The sequence below is a fragment of the Camarhynchus parvulus genome, chromosome 2, assembly GCF_901933205.1.
Source record: "Camarhynchus parvulus chromosome 2, STF_HiC, whole genome shotgun sequence".
Lineage (NCBI taxonomy): Eukaryota > Metazoa > Chordata > Aves > Passeriformes > Thraupidae > Camarhynchus > Camarhynchus parvulus.
The window spans coordinates 26030666-26046354 of record NC_044572.1 but is presented as its reverse complement, the minus strand read 5'-3'; the positions used below and the strand labels follow the sequence as shown (position 1 = coordinate 26046354).

The following is a 15689-nucleotide window of genomic DNA, read 5'->3' as shown; positions in this document are numbered from 1 at the left end:
TTTCCCAGTGTTTTGAAGTTTCACCCATTTTGCAATCAATTAGATAAGATGTATCTTTGACAAGATATTTTAATATATATGGGTACAAAATCTGACTTATATTTTCTTAGCAGATGTTTTCTAGAATCTCAGTTACTTATGGACTGTAAAATATTTCACCATAATATACCTTGTTCTGTCTCTTTCTTCATCACCCCTAAAAGAAACTGAAATGCTTTGAAATATTTCTAACTGGTCTTCTAAATTGTTCCATGTTCATATACCAGCAGGTCTGTGCCATTGCTGAGATTTTTTTTCTTGAATTACCCTCTATATTCTAAAGTCATACAGATACAATGCTTCTAGTGAGGGAGCTATGTTGCTTCTTAGTTTTCCTCATCAACTACTTTTACTTCATAACTTCATTTTTTTGTCATTTGCTCTTCATTTTCCCTTACTATGCTACAGATGCCTTTAAGATTGGCTCCATCATGTTTACCACTCAACTAAGGCAGGCTTTGGGCATCAGTTGTACCTTTTTCTTTACAGAATTGTGGCCATCCATATCCCACCTGTCATGAACTTCTCTTTCTGAGTTTCTTTTCCCCTCTGCCAGACAGTTTAGGGTTGAGATTTTCCCCTTTAGCTTTGTGCATTGTGCTTTTATGAAAATATCATATCTATATCGTTCATATGTTTTTATCCCTCTGTTGTCTGTATCTATATAGAGTGTAATTAGGTGTGTTCATGGGTTCTTAAATGACCAGCTGATTCTTGTGCTTTGAGCACATTTCTGTCCTAGCAAAGCCTTATGAAGATAATGATACAAACAGCAAGCTGTTCTGTTTCCTTTAGCTCTGAACACACATTGAAGTTTCTCTTGGAAGGGATTGGCAATTCTCTTGAAATAGTTTGGGATTCAGTTTTTATTTCATAGTAGAGAATTCTATTTCACTTTTCCAGCCTCTTGTGTGAAGCTTCCAGCAGATGGGCCTTCCAGGTCTGGCAATACTGTGGCCAAACCCTTCCTTTGTCCTTAGAGATACAGACTTGGTTGTCTAGGAGCTAGATTTCCTCAACAGTTAATAAGGGAGAAAAGGGTATATTCAGCAGTAACTCATCCCTCATGTTTTGCTACATGTCTTAAATGGAATTAATGAGGGAGATATCTTTCTCTTCACTGATAAACAGAATCTAGATAATTGTTTTAATTTCATGTGTCATCTAAGAAACTTACTGAGAATTTAAGCCATGTTTTTTCACCTCTAATAGCCTATAACTCTCAGCTCTACATTTTACTCCCTATTGGTCTTAGTCCATTTATTTCCCTGCAGAGGAGATGCTGTTGCTTATATCCTGACTTGGGGTGCCTTGGGTGAAGACTCCTCCATGTTCCCAGAGTTTCTGTCATGAGGAAGAACACATTGTAAGGAAGGCAGTTTAGAGAGTGATAAGGTCCTGGTACTTTTTTGCACTCTCCTGGCCCAAGTACAAGCCTCTAAAATAAATTTCTCTGCTTCTGGAGGACTGATTGTTGCAGTTGCCTTAGTTGGGTGCACTCAGCCTGGAGAAGGTAGTGTAGCAGGCAGGGACTCAAAGGAAGATCTCCCTCAGGTTATTTATTATTCAGAAATTTGCCTCACTTTGAAATGCTTGTGCCTTGGATCTTCCATTCATTGTGACCAGGCTCATTTTAAACATGACTCATTTAAAACATGAATCCCAACAACCATTGCATGTTGATCCTGTAGTGGTGTTGTTTATAAGCATGGTCTCCTGCCAAGTGCAATTTGACATATTTATGGATCTCAATTACAGCTGATGATGTCAAGGATGTCATCTCCACGTTCCAAGGACATTGTAACCACGAGCAGAACTCAGGTGAAGACACTTCAGAAAGCTATCTTTACATGTTTATCTACTGATTGTCAGTGTACTGCAGATCTTCCTTTGTGGCTTTTAATTTTTCTGTATTTCTTCTTTTTTTTTTTAGGTGCTATAGATGAGTTATTAGACCTGCAACCTGAAGAAAATGGTATGATATGGTTGTGTATGTCTGTGTCATCTGTTTCATTTGCTTTTCAATCATAGTAGCCAAGTATACTTTTAATTTTAGATCTTAATTTATTTCGCAGTCTGAAAGGTAGAATGAAATTATTCAGCTGCAGTATTTAAATAGTGTTAAAGTAAACTCAGCAGAAACACTATTCCTGATGTTACTGAAGTAAACCTTATTGGGGATAAAATGTTTATACCAAGATTAGGTAGACTGAACTATATCCTATTTGCCAACTGAAGTTGGTTCCATTGTAAACCTTACCCCTCCTATAACATTTCACAAATTTTTCATTTTGGTTTTTTAGTCGTCATGCTACAACTCTTGACAGTACGCTAGTAACCACAAGATTTTGTGTTAAAAATGTACATATCAGAAACAAATAATGTAGTCTTCTGAACACCATGTAAGAACTGGTGACTTCTTTCAGACAGAGAGTTAATTAAATCCATGGTCCTTACACTTCTGTGAGACCCCTGGCAGCTCAAGGGGATGTGCTGTTTTACCAGATAACATATGGGTTAAAATTTTATAAGTTTTCCTAAGAAGTTAGTGTTGTCTGTAATTTTTCAGTTGCTTTTTACTCATATATCTCAGAAGAATGAGTAAAAAAATCTTCAACAACCAAACTATTGTGGCAACTCAAAAAGCAAATGAAGCAAAGAAAAAAATCCCTTTGTGTGGTTTAGTCAGTCAGACTGAGAGCATTTGGGGTACTTAAAGCACTGCCTTCATGGTAGGTAAGGACATTTGCAAAACCTTGACTTTGGGTTTGCCATGGGCAGTGTCTTGCACTGGGCGAGGGGGGAAATTATCCATGTGAAGAATCACCCATGGAGGCAGGCACCAGGAAAGTTCCTCAGCTATCTGCAGAAGCAGCCCTAATCTGTGAATAGATAAGGTAACAATAACTTCTTTTCTGTGGTTAATAAAAAGATCGGTGCATGTCTGATAGTGGCATTTTTTTCTTCTGGTTTTCTTCTTACTCAGTTCCATTCCTTGTTGGGCCTTCCTAGTGGAGATACAGATAATACATACAATTATTGCTCATACAAGCTTAGCTCTGTCACTTAGAACACTTTTTTCTTTATTTAAACAGTGAAATTAATGCAAAAACTGCTGTGGGGTGTCTGCATTGGCTAAGGTTGGCTATGGCACTCTTACAATATCAGTCTTTTGCCCTAATTTTACACATTAACTAGCTTTAGGCTAATGAATATTGTACTATTTTAAGTGGAGCAGTATAGGTAGAGGCACACTTTCACATGTGTTTCAGAAGGAAGTATTCATCATGTGTTGCCAATCATGCCCTGTTGTAAATATTTTTAGTTTCTCTTCCCTTTTTTGTTTAACAGCAACAAAACGAGGTAAGTTTGCAAAGGAATTGTGAGCATTGCTACAGGCTTGTTCAAACAGAACAGAAAGAATATAGTCACATTGTTCTTTCAGTGTTTTAATGGAAGGTTTGGATTTTTTTCATGGGCATTTATAAGGTTGGGGCAGCATGTGCAGACAGAAAAAAGGATTTTGACTGAAAATGGCCAGTGAAAACAGAAACAGGAAAAGAAGTAATAGAAGATTTATGGGTAAAGTGAGAAAGTCCCTATCATTCTAGTAATCTAGCAGAGATACCACATGAGTAATATCTCGGTAAGCAAGGCTGGTTTCTAGATAACCTTTATTGCAAACAAGAGTAAAAGCTGCTGCTGCTGCTTACTCAGAGCAGCCTGAGCCGGAACACACCCTATCCTGCCCTGCCACAGCTGCACAGTCCCCACAGGAAGATCAGGAGGATTGCTGAGCCACAAAATGTGTCACTCCTCAGAGTTCTGGTGGCTTTACACCCTGCAGCAAGACCTGGCTGCTCTTCACATGTAAAGCTTTATGTTGTACTTGCTGCTAAAGTCAAGATGGGGCTCCTGCAGTGGTTCCCCAAATGGAGCAGAGCTTGGCTCTGAGCTGTGCTGCTGCATTTGTTCTATTCAGGGCACTTGTGGTTACCTGTGGTGTTGGTGCTGTGTCGTAGCAGGTCTGCTACAAATGCTGCTCCCTTTGCATCTCCCCCTGCAAGTTCCTGAAGGGGCTTCCTGAGAGCAGCTTTGGGGTGGTGATGCCCCATGGAGCTCAGAGTTCTTAAGGGCCTTTGAAATAGCAGGTGTGTTTCCCCTATGGGAGGATTTACCCCTCTGTCTTACCTGCTGAATAACTTGGGGGAATTGGAGGTACTTGGACAATGTTAATATTCTTTGCTCTTTATCTGAAGATGGGAAAACAGCCTGAACATTCTTAAGAACAAATTGTTTTCTGTGGTATTTTAGTTATGTCTAGGGAGAACATCAGGAGAATTGAAGTGTTTCTAATGTTTCTATTTCTAATTTTTAGGCCCTGTCAGGGAGTACAGAGGTATATCAAAATGTGAGTTAGAAAGGAGTTGAATCTCACAGCTGACTTCAGTAATGAATAAAATCATTTTAATTTGTGCCGGCTTATTTGTTTCTTAGTACGTAGGTGTGTGTGCTGACGCATGAGCCTATTTTAAAACACAGTTTTGTGCCTTTTTTCCTCCTCTGACTCAACTTCAGCCATTCAATTATAAATTATTACAGCTGTTGCCAGGAAACTTCTGAGAAGGCTGTTGAGTTTCAGCAAAATGGCCTGTTGCAGACACTTGCTACTGTCAGTCTTTTATCCCAACCCAAAAGAGTTAAAAGCATTTTGTAAGTTGAATGCAAATTGGAAAGTTAAGCTGATCTACCAAAACTTTGGAAAACTGAAGTTGCTTCTGTGCCTTACCACAAGTTTGAAACAAGCATAATTAAGATAAACTGATCTGGATTTCAGGAATTTAACATTATCAGCCTTGTTAACCACCATTTTTGTCATCTGCAGATTTCCACAGTGGAGCTCCAAATGCTTCCAAACGGAGCTCCAAATGCTTCCAAGTAAAATAACACTTGGGGGTCTTTGATAGTTCTTTAACTCTCAGAATGTTTTGGGAAAGGATAATGATCCTGGTTACCAGTTTCATGTATTTTATGTAACTATGTACCATTCCTAAAATAGGAAATAATTGGTTTTGAGGAGCAATGGCTCAAGTGATCTAAGAGCTTCTTCAGTTGCAGTTCTGGTACTGGAAAAACTAGCACAGGGAATCAGAAGGAAAGTGAGCCCCAATTATTTCTCAGCAGCTTATGAGAAAAAAAATACTACAGCATTGGTCAGCAGAGAAATCTGACTCTATGTGATAGACTGACCTTTTTTATGGGGAAATACCCCAATAATTCAAGCATAGATCAGAAGATCATAAGGAAGATCTTAAGTCCCAAGGTTTTACTTTTTTTTTAGTCTATACCAATCTGGGTTTTTTTTGAGAGTTTCATATAATGTTTCAAGAAGCAACATAAAAGTAGTATTTTCAAATTATTTAAATATTAGACTTTGTAATGATTTTTGTGTGTTTAATAGATTTTTAAGCACACTTGTAGTATTATTTTCAATGAGAAGCAAGTGTTAACAGCAGTGAGGTTATCTAAGATAATGAAGGAATTATTTGTTGCATAAGGTATAAACCCAGATATCCAAGAGAATTGAGTCTAAAAAAGAAAATAAATATTCATGCAAAAATTTTCCATCTCACTTAACATACCTAGCCTAGATTGGATATGTTTTTAAAAGTTCCTTATTTACTTTGTCTAAAAATACTATTTATCTTGACTCTCTTGTTCTGAGACAGCTTCAAAGGAAAAGTTTGTGAGATCCTTGGAGCCAGAACTTGGTGATAAGGATGACATGGTATTACTAAATGAGATCCTCAACGCCTCCTCCCTGGATGAGGGGGAGTTCAGCAAAGAGTGGACAGCTGTTTTTGGGCAGGCTGCTGATCTCACCATGAACTCTTCATCTAGAGATGGGGAGAACTCCTCATCGTCTGCAGTACCAGCACCATCGGGCTACTTACCCTCACAGCTGCTAGACCAAAACATGAATGACTTGCAGTCATCCTTACATGGTGAGAGCTCATCTTGTTCTGTCAGTATGTTGGGGCTGGGACTTAGAGTATGGTTTTCTGGTATGTAGAAGTGTGATGAAAGTTTATATTGTGCTGTGGCTGCATAAATTGTACCTGAAATTAAAGCAGAGTATGGCCTAGAGAAAAAAATACATGAGTAACTTACTTGTTTTTCTAGCCCTTCTCATTCAGTGTTCGAAGTACCCAAAACCTAAAGTCAAGATTACTGTCATGAATGTTTTAATTTAATTTTTGAAATGTTCTTTGAGATCTTTAGAACCTTGAGATATTTTTTTATTCCTGAAACAGAAAATATGCTTGAGTAGATTTTTCTGATTTAATCACAACTGCTGTCTCTGTTAAGGGGCTGAGGAACCAAAAATGATTGCTGTATTTTGTCTGGGGATACTGTTTTTAAACCATGTAGTGAAAATCAGTTGCATTCCTTTTTTTTTTTCCAAGCATCCTATACTTTGGATGTAGGGATACGGGTCAGGTAGAATGAGTTGTCTCATCCTGTCAACCATACAGGTGGATTTCTCTTGCAAGCTGGTTACTGATGCAACTCTCCCTCCCTCCTCTTTCTTCTGTGCTGCTAATTCTCTTGGCTTTTCCAAGCTACTGCTGGGGAAAAGAAAAGAGGGGAACTAGGGCAGAGCTTTCTTGCTGCTGCTTTGGCCTTGAGGAAGGAAGAGAGGGAGGAAGGCAGGCTGATAAACAGCCAACAGCACCCACCTTTGTGCTCCTTGCAGTCTGGCTGGGTCTTCTGCAGGGCTTTGCAAGCTGGAGGGGACCTTGGCTTTTTGGGCCCTGTCCCAAGTCATTTAAATCTCACTTGGGGAAGAGCAATATAGGAAACAGTAGCAGGCTGATCCTATCCTGGAGACTATTTCTTGGAACCCATGCAACTGGAAGAGTCATACATGAGGTACAATGACCTGTGACATTTTGGGAGGAATAAAAAAGTCGGATTTATTTTATAATTAATACAGTTACTACCAGCACCCCTAAAGCAAGATACCTTGGTTCATTGGCTTCATCACTTAGATGAAAAATGGGAGAATGACATTTCTAATGATGCACAGGTTTAGATGAAGCTTTATAAGGTGCATGGTTTTTAAGCAAGTTTCTAAAAATAGCAACAGAAATATTATGATTGATTTTTTTTCCGCAGCTTTACATGTTTCCAAATATATTTTAAATTTCAGTTCAATTTCCATTTTTAAATGTAAATGTGTTTTTAAAGGAAAAGTATTTTTTAGGTATAAATAGCAAGCAAAGTTGTGCATCCTTTCTGATGTGAGTGTTAGCTTTCATTTGCACTGGCATTGGGTGCAGTGTTAGAGACTTCAAAATCAGAATTCAGTAATGTTGCATTCAAGGAATAGTAAAAATGGAAAATCCATTTTAGTCAACATGGTATTCCAAAATCTTTTTGAGTAAACAAAATAATAAAGCGTAAAATATGTGGATGTTTTCAAATGGGTTTCCAAGGTTTTGGCAGAAGATTGTGGTAATTTATGTACCAGCACTTGAAAAGTCAGGGTTAATCAGCTGAGTGATTGTATCTGAAAATAATCTTTCTAAATGTTTTGTTTCTTGTTTTAGCTTTCTAAATATTTCCAAGATTTTGTTTCCTATTTTTTAACAGAAGGTGAAATTTGGTCCATTTTATATCTTGTAAAAACTCAGCTTTAATCTTAAACTACATTTCATTTCACTTCACAACTTTTCTTTCAGAATTTGACCTTATCATTAAACATGGAAAGAGAGATTTCTTTTTTTAAATACTAACTGGAGTATAAGTATATACAGACATACAAGTTGGAAATATTAGAATTTATGAATTATATTTTTACTGAGGACTCGTGATACATCTCCTGCATTTATTTCCCTAACTGGTAGGATTGCTTAATAATTATTCAGTGTGAGGTGCTACACTGGAGCCTCAATGTTGCATACTTCCTGTGTGAATTTGGCCTTAAGACCATAAAGATTCTTAAAACTCACATGCTTAACTTTAAGCACATTAACTTTTCTATTAACTTCAGTGGGATTACTTACTTATTTTACATTAAGCGCACTCATAAATCTTTGGGGCTTTGTTTTCTCTCTGCCTCAGATCTTAATCTGTAAAACAGGCACAATGCTATGCAGGTTATAAACTGTTAGGGTCAGGAATTCCCAGCTCAGAGTTTTCTCTGGCTGTATTTATAGGCAGGATCCAGCACAATGGGACTCTGAATTGCTATGGGGCTACCAGGTGCTGGTTTAAAATACATATAAATGTGTGTGTGTGTATGTGTGTGTGTATATAATAGAAACAAAGCATGCTCCCAATATATCTTTTAGATTCTCCTTCGGATACAGCTCTGTAGTTCAGTTGCTTTTCTCCTTTTTCAGAGGGAGCATTGGCTTTCTCTTTTCATGATGTTTATGGCCTCACTTACTTACTCATTTGTACCATTAAGGGCCCCTCTTTATCTTCCCTACGTATGCATGTATTCTAGTTCATAAGAAAATGCACAGCTCACTATTTCCTTTTCTAAATTTAATCATTGCAATGTTGGTGAAGATGCTTGCTGAACACCAAGCTGTTTGGCTTCCTTGCTGTCTTGGTAATAACTTTTTGTCTGGTCACGTAACAAATCCATCCTGTGAACAGGCAAACCAAAACAGGCTTAGGGCCAACAACTGCTTTCAAACTGATAGGCTGTGGTTTGGCTTTGAAAGGCAGAGTTGTTCTCTGTAGCTCACCGAAAATTTAATTCATTAAAGTATTTCATACAAATTCTGCATCAGTCTTTCCCAGTACCTTCATAAATCAGTAATCTCATTATGAAAGCATCACATATTTTCTGGAGTGTATTTGGTTGGATTTTTTGTTGCTAGTGTTAGGTGGTTCTTGTTTTCTGAGTGAGCTACCTGCATTTCATTAAATGGCAGTCAGGCCACAGCATCTCTCACGGATGTGCTGCCTACCAGGCCTTGGTCCAGGGACTCAAAAAGAGGGAGGGCTCCAAAGGAGTTCAAGTGTTTTGCTCCCTGACCTGCGAAGCACACCAGTATACAGGAACATCAGTGAGGTCGATGGGAGCCAGTTCCTGATTTTTCTGAAGTCACTGGGACTTGCACAGAAAGTTTCTGGCAGAGCTCCCATTCATTTCCCATATCAGATTAGGATTTGGCCCTCTTTGTTTAAGCAGCTGAATTTACCTGTTGTCATTCATTGCCATATCACTTTCTCACAATGCATCTCCAAGCAGACAAAAGCCTTGCAGTCTACTGTAGTTGTGTATAATGTCCTCTGCCATTTTTGTTTGTAACACAAGCAGAGAAAGTGCCTGGAAAAGTATGTCATTCTGCAGGGGTGATGCCATGCTTTCCATTATAATCATTCAGATTTGCTAATTTGAAGGACTAAACTCTTAAGACCTCACTTTCAGAGGGCAGAAGCTGGCTCACAAGCCTTTATCACCTTTGTCTAGAGCAAATACATGTGAGCACTCTGCATCCAGATTTTGAAGTAGTTTTTGGTTAGTTTCCTTAGAGATAGATACAGAGGATGTTTGTGGGTTTAAATTTCTTTCTTAATTCATGTGATTTTACAGAAAAACTTATCTTGCCTCTTTTTATAACATAGCTTGGACTTCAGACCTTTTATAGGCAAGGTAAGATCAGAAAGTGATGAGAATAATCTACTGAGAGAGAAAGGGTTGATGCGACTGATGTGGTTGTTGCATTACCTGTCAGGATGCTGGGTGCCAATATCTGACAGGGCTCCCAAAAGAGCAGAAACTAAGGGGAGGAAGGAGAAAAAGAGTAAAAAAGGATGTGAAAGCAGGCACTTGTAGAAAAAAAAGAGACTGAATAAGGAAATGGTAGCTGGGTGCATAGATGAGCATCCTGTTTGTGATACTTCCAAATTAGATGGATAATTGACCAGGCCAAACTTAAAGGATAAATTGATTAAATTAGAAATACTATCTCCAGTCCTCTAAATGCAATAAAGCGCATGAATTTAAATATCTTAAGTAAGGGACAAAAATACTGGGTTTTTTCTAATATTTTTCTGCAGTATACTACCCCTAGTTCATTTTGCCAGCCTGTTCATCTGGCCTTATTAACTTATTTATTATTACTCTTTTGTGGATATGGAATATGCATGTAAGAACAAAAAAACTATTTCATTTTTTCCTGCATAATTGCTGTCTTCTTGCTGAGAATCTCCTTTCAAATAAAGATAAAAATAAATAGTCTATTAAAATGTAGTTTTAAATTAACTTGAAGTAATTAATCTTGAATTTAATTCTTCAGTGTTTTGCAATGAATTATCTTTTTTTCCAGAATTAACTAAAAAATTTAGGGTCTCTAAATAAGGTTTTGTCTGGAACAATGGATGAAATGAAAGTCTTTGGAATTAGAAAAAAATGTTTATTATTTGTGATGGTATTTCTATCCAAATGTAAGTGATTCTTTTCCCTACAGTTGTGTTTGACTCGATTACTGAACTGGCTTTTCTGTAAATGAATATTAACTGTGATTTGATAAGAGAAACAAAAATATTTTCTAGCCAGGTGAAAGGTTTGAAAAGAGTATAGTTGCCTTAAGCTGAAGATGGCAAAAGTGATCTAGAGGTGGTGAAAGTGATCTAGAGATACTCTCTTGTAAAGGGTGTTGCTCCTGTGCAGGTCTCGCTGCTGACTTTGTGTGCACAAGGACAGATACAAATGGCCATAAATGAGTACTCTGCTCCTCTGTCTAATGCTGCCAGACACTGGGGGGTTGGAGCTAACAAAGTAACTCCTCATGCTAATGCTGCTCTATTACTGAATTGTAGGATGGGCAGCCAGCAGTGGGAGCCCACCATCAATACCACAGCCAGCACAGAAACCACACAGCCTGAATGTGAGTGATGACAAGACGCCTGTGAAAGGTGATACTTGGCTTTTCCTTTATAGCTCTTGTATCTTGTGTAGTGTCTCATGTCTTCCCAGTTACTGTGGTAACAAAACTTATTTTTGTAGTAGCTACAGCTCAATCTTGTGCTCCCTGATTACTCTGTTTCACCTTGATTAGGTGTATGATATGTGTGTATATGTGTATTTTTGGTAGGCTTAGTGCTAATCACATGTCAGAAGAGTAATTTACTATATAACAAAGAAATTGCAGCTACAGTTTCTTTTACCTACTTTAATTTAGACTCACACAAAATAGCATCTGCATGCACTTGGAGCTAAACAATGTTTTTAAGCTCTAAGATTTAGCATTGTGGCTAAAATACAGGCTGCTGATAAGGCAGAAGAGCCCTAATTGCAAATTTTTTTGATAAACATACATGATATCAGTAATCATCTGTTGTAAAACTTAATTCAGTTGTTGCAACTGAGCCAAGAGTGCATAGTCCTGCCATCTACTGAGACAATGGCCTGCTGATTTTTGACTAGGATTTCCTGCAGAAGTGAACCAGAATTACTCTGAATTCTGTTGCCAGTTTGTAGCCAATTCTGTGCATTCACATTTGATGATACAGAAGAAAGGGGTGATATGTATTCCTTCCCCTGAGATTTTTCAGCTCAGCAGAAAAAAAACAAAAAAGAGGATTGAGGTGTTTTGGAAACTGTTTTGGAAATCAGTGTGGTTATGCAGCCACAGGACTGGCACCAGCAAAAGGAATGGCCTTCAGCTGTTTGGAAATCTGTGGTTCTCAAAGTGGCAGATACCAAGAGGAGTGTCATGCCAGGCAGAGCCTATTTTGTCTGTAAATTCTTTGTGTTGCAAAGAAAGCTTTCATGTGCCATTATCTCTCTGAGAGAAGAGCATATCTTATTTCACTATCAGTATAATACATGTTGGGCATAGGGCCACAAAAGAAAGCAAGTGGAGATGTACCTTCTTCATAGCAGCCAAAGTTGTTACTGCTTTAACCTGAACATCTGCCCAGTTGAATAAAAGCAGGCAGATGACCTCTGTGAAATACATATGTCACTGTGGACACAGAGGTGCAATAGTCCAGCTGCTATTGGATATATTCCCTATTCACATTTTTTCTATGTCCATCAGAATTAAACTAGAAGCTGTACTGGGGACTGCCTATCAAATATAACCCCTCTCTTTCTCTCTCCAGCCAGTGCCTTCCCATTAAAACTTCATTCCAGATGAGTAATGACATTGTTGGTTGCATACAGGGGAGACAGAACAGTCACATGGATTGGATTTAGGCAAAGGAATTTAGTCCTCTAAGAGAGCTTGAAAGTAAAATTTGCCTTCACTTTCCTTTTGCTTGTTTGCAGGCATGCAGAGGCACACTCAAATACCTTTCATGAAACAAGCTAGACAGAGTGAGATTGTTTCTATTTCTAGTTAAAGTGTTCCTGTACTTATCGTGGCAGGAGCCTTATAAAATACATAGCAGACATGTAAAACACTCATTCTTACTAAAGTTCTATATTCTGACAAAGATAGTGTTTTAAAATGCAATCACTCATTCTGATTTTCTTGTCAGAAGTTCCCTTGGTAATAAATTAAACAATAGCACGGTATTTGTTTGACCTCCGTCAGTTTTGTTTTAAAATGGCTGACAAGTCCATGCATTTCTTTTTTCTTTTTTTTTTCTTTTTCTTTCCAGAATCTACGAAGAATCCTAAAGACTTGACAGCTTGGTTCAGTCTCTTTGCTGACCTTGACCCGTTATCCAATCCTGATGCTGTTGGGAAAACTGATAAAGAACATGAATTGCTTAATGCATGAGTCAGCTGCCTCTGGTAACTCACATTCTTCCCTTCATCAACACTATTTTGGAGTTTAAAAAAACTAAATGAAAATTAGTATGCTGTTGTGAAACTATAAAGTATGTGCCATGATAATAAAACTAAAGGGAATTAATCCCCTTTTCTATAGGTACAGTTATTTGCTCTTGTTTTGTATAAAGAGTTCGCATTTATTTTCTATGTGGACTTACGAAAATGAGGTTAAGAATTAGGGCAGATTTCTTGCCAAATTAGATTGTCTGCTGAAACACTGTCTTTGCCTGGGGTGATGTGGAGCTAACACCGAAGTGAAATACAAATTGCAAACCTATTTTTTTATAATGTTTCTTGAGTAAATTTAAAAAAAAATCATGTAACTGAAGAGGCTGCATGAGTCAAACATCTATCATGTATATAATATATCTATTACTGCTATGTTAAGATGTCAACAAATTTGTTTTGTTAGTACTCACAGTTGAAAAACCTGTGCTGGAGCTAAATATTGAAGAAGTAAATTTGGGTCTGTGCAGCCATCGAAATTGTGCCCTTTCCAATCTAACTTATTTGACAAACTGCACTACATAAACATAAAGAGAAGTCATGCCCAGGAGGCTTCTTTTTCTGAGTTTTTTCTCCATTGCACCAACAGAATTCGCACTTGTTTGCAGAAGTTTCTTGGAACAGATGCTTTGCCATGCCTTCAATCCATTTCTGTTTCTGTTCTGAGAAGTTTTCATCCAGTTTATTTCTGAAGCATGTGTTACTTTAAGCTTGTTGTGACATTAACTCTTTAATAAAATGATTTTGACAAAAATCACAACTTTATTCCCACTAGAGTGCTAGTGTGCTGTTGAATTGATACGTGACAAGCATCTGAAGATAAAAGATGACCAGTTTGTAGACAGTACTGAACCCTTTGTTTCTGAATAGTAATCCAGAAGTAAGGACAGTGAGAAAATTTGAACTCAATGTGGTGTCCCTTTGCTTCCTGGCAAAAGAAGGGGAAAAGGCTCATAGAATCATAAAGGTTGGAAATGGCCTCCAAGACTACTGAGTGCAACCTTGGAACAAACAGTTCCCCTGCCAACTAAACCACAGCACTCAGTGCTATGTCTGGTTGTGTTTTGAACATTTCCAGTCACTCCACCACCTTCCTGGGCAGCCCATTCCAATGCATGACACTCCCCCCCCCCCACCCTGCTTCAGTGGAGAAATCCTTCCATATGTCCAACCTGGACATCCCCTGGAGCACCCTGAGGATGTGTCACTAGCCAGTAAAGATCACAAGTTCTGTGTACTGTACAGGACCTGCTTTACAATTTATTATATTCAGCCTTTTTTAATTTGCTTGATTTTCCCTTTACGTTGGTGAAGCATTTTCACAACCTATACACCCAGTTAATCCCTTTTTCATGGTCTAATAGGTAACTAAGTACCTGAAAATAACTATATAAATGTACAAGTTCACTGAATTGGCCAGCTTCTTCTTGAGTGCAGTAGAACATTGTTGGATGTGTGCACTGAGCAGCAGTAACGTGGTTTTGGTGCCTCCTATCTAAAAAGCCACATGCTAGCAGTGGATGTGAGGTTGGAGTGACCAGACTTCATCAGGCTCAACCCTCAGCAAGCTTTAAACATCCCTGTTCAAACTACCATGTTCATCATCCCATCCCATCACCTGCAAGTGTCTACTACTTCAGTTGTTGCCAGAGAAGTTCTTCAGATGCTTAGGGGAGTGGATTTTCATGTCTAATGGGTAAAGATGGTCCGATCTTCTCTTTGCACAGTCCCCAGCCCAGCTGGGGCCCTGAGGCATGTAGGACCTGGAATCTGATGTCAGAGCTGCACTCCTTCTAAAGGTAAAACTTGGTTCCCTCCATCATATTTGCTGCTCTTTGGTACTGGCAGCTCCTTGCTCACTGAGCTGCCCTTTCTGCACTCTGTGACTTTCTTGAGCACTAAGAGGGGGCTGAATTCACAACTTTGGGCTGCACTTCTGGCAGTAAATGAGACATCTGCAAAGGGGATTAACTGGGAAATACCTAAGGTTTACACCGGGGTGCACTTACACTTAGGAGTGCTAGTTTGTACTCGTAACAGAGACTGCTTGCCTGAAATCCTCTCCATCCCAAACTGTAATTATCTGCAGTGCCAAAAATGTTAGTGTCAGGAGCTCGAGGGAGAGCCAGGCTGCTCTTCAGCCCAGCTGGATTACCACAAAATCATTAAGCAGATTCTTGCAACTTTAAGCAAGTCTGTGGTTGCTAAATTTGCTGTGGATTACATTTGTCTGGATAGTTTCTAAAACACTTGTGGACAATCCACTCCAGCATGTTTTAGTAGCTGAAGCAGTTAGGTGTAGAGCAGAGAGGAGGCTGTATTGAGTTCAAAACAGCCAATTAACTGTTCTTGAAGGCTCAAAAAATGTTTGATCTGTAGATCACAGATTCTAGACTTCCAGGATTAAAAAAAACACGCCAAAACAATCAAAACAAGGCACAAAAAACCAAACTAGTGTCTTGACTGAGACAATTAAGAGCATTACAGAGGTTCAGGTAATGATGTTCTAAATCCTTATTCTGTTTTTAGGTAGGAAAGCATAAGAGTCATCTTCCCTTTCACACAAGGCAAACCATAGGTGCAGGGTTTTTTCTTTCCCCTCCTCCTCACACCAACTGCACTACCAGGTAGTTCGTATTAAGCATTGATTTCTTGTAATATGTAATTTTTGAAATTACTTAAGCTTTGAATCATTTGCAATGCCATTTTTTTCACACTTTCAAATGAAAAAAAAGAAAAAAAACAAAAAAGCCAGAGGTATTTAAAATATAATTGATTTTGCTTAAAGAAAAGCAATTGAAATCCCTGTGTACAATGCATTATCATCATAAAGATT

General features: G+C 38.3%; 1 protein-coding gene across 3 annotated transcripts in view; it reads left to right on the top strand.

Moving 5' to 3' along the window:
- The window catches only part of ICA1 (islet cell autoantigen 1), a 66965-nt gene extending 53081 nt beyond the window's left edge, over positions 1-13884 (top strand). Inside the window, exons 12-17 of one of the 3 annotated variants that reach the window (XM_030969063.1) lie at positions 1798-1860; positions 1973-2014; positions 5769-6044; positions 10885-10980; positions 12673-12808; positions 13443-13884. In XM_030969063.1, the coding sequence (XP_030824923.1) occupies positions 1798-1860; positions 1973-2014; positions 5769-6044; positions 10885-10980; positions 12673-12794 (599 nt within the window). In that variant the 3' untranslated portion in view covers positions 12795-12808; positions 13443-13884. Of the gene's footprint in view, positions 1-1797; positions 1861-1972; positions 2015-5768; positions 6045-10884; positions 10981-12672 lie in introns of all 3 variants that reach the window. The other 2 variants (XM_030969055.1, XM_030969072.1) reach the window with 2 other exon arrangements.
- The last annotated feature ends 1805 nt before the right edge of the window (positions 13885-15689 follow it).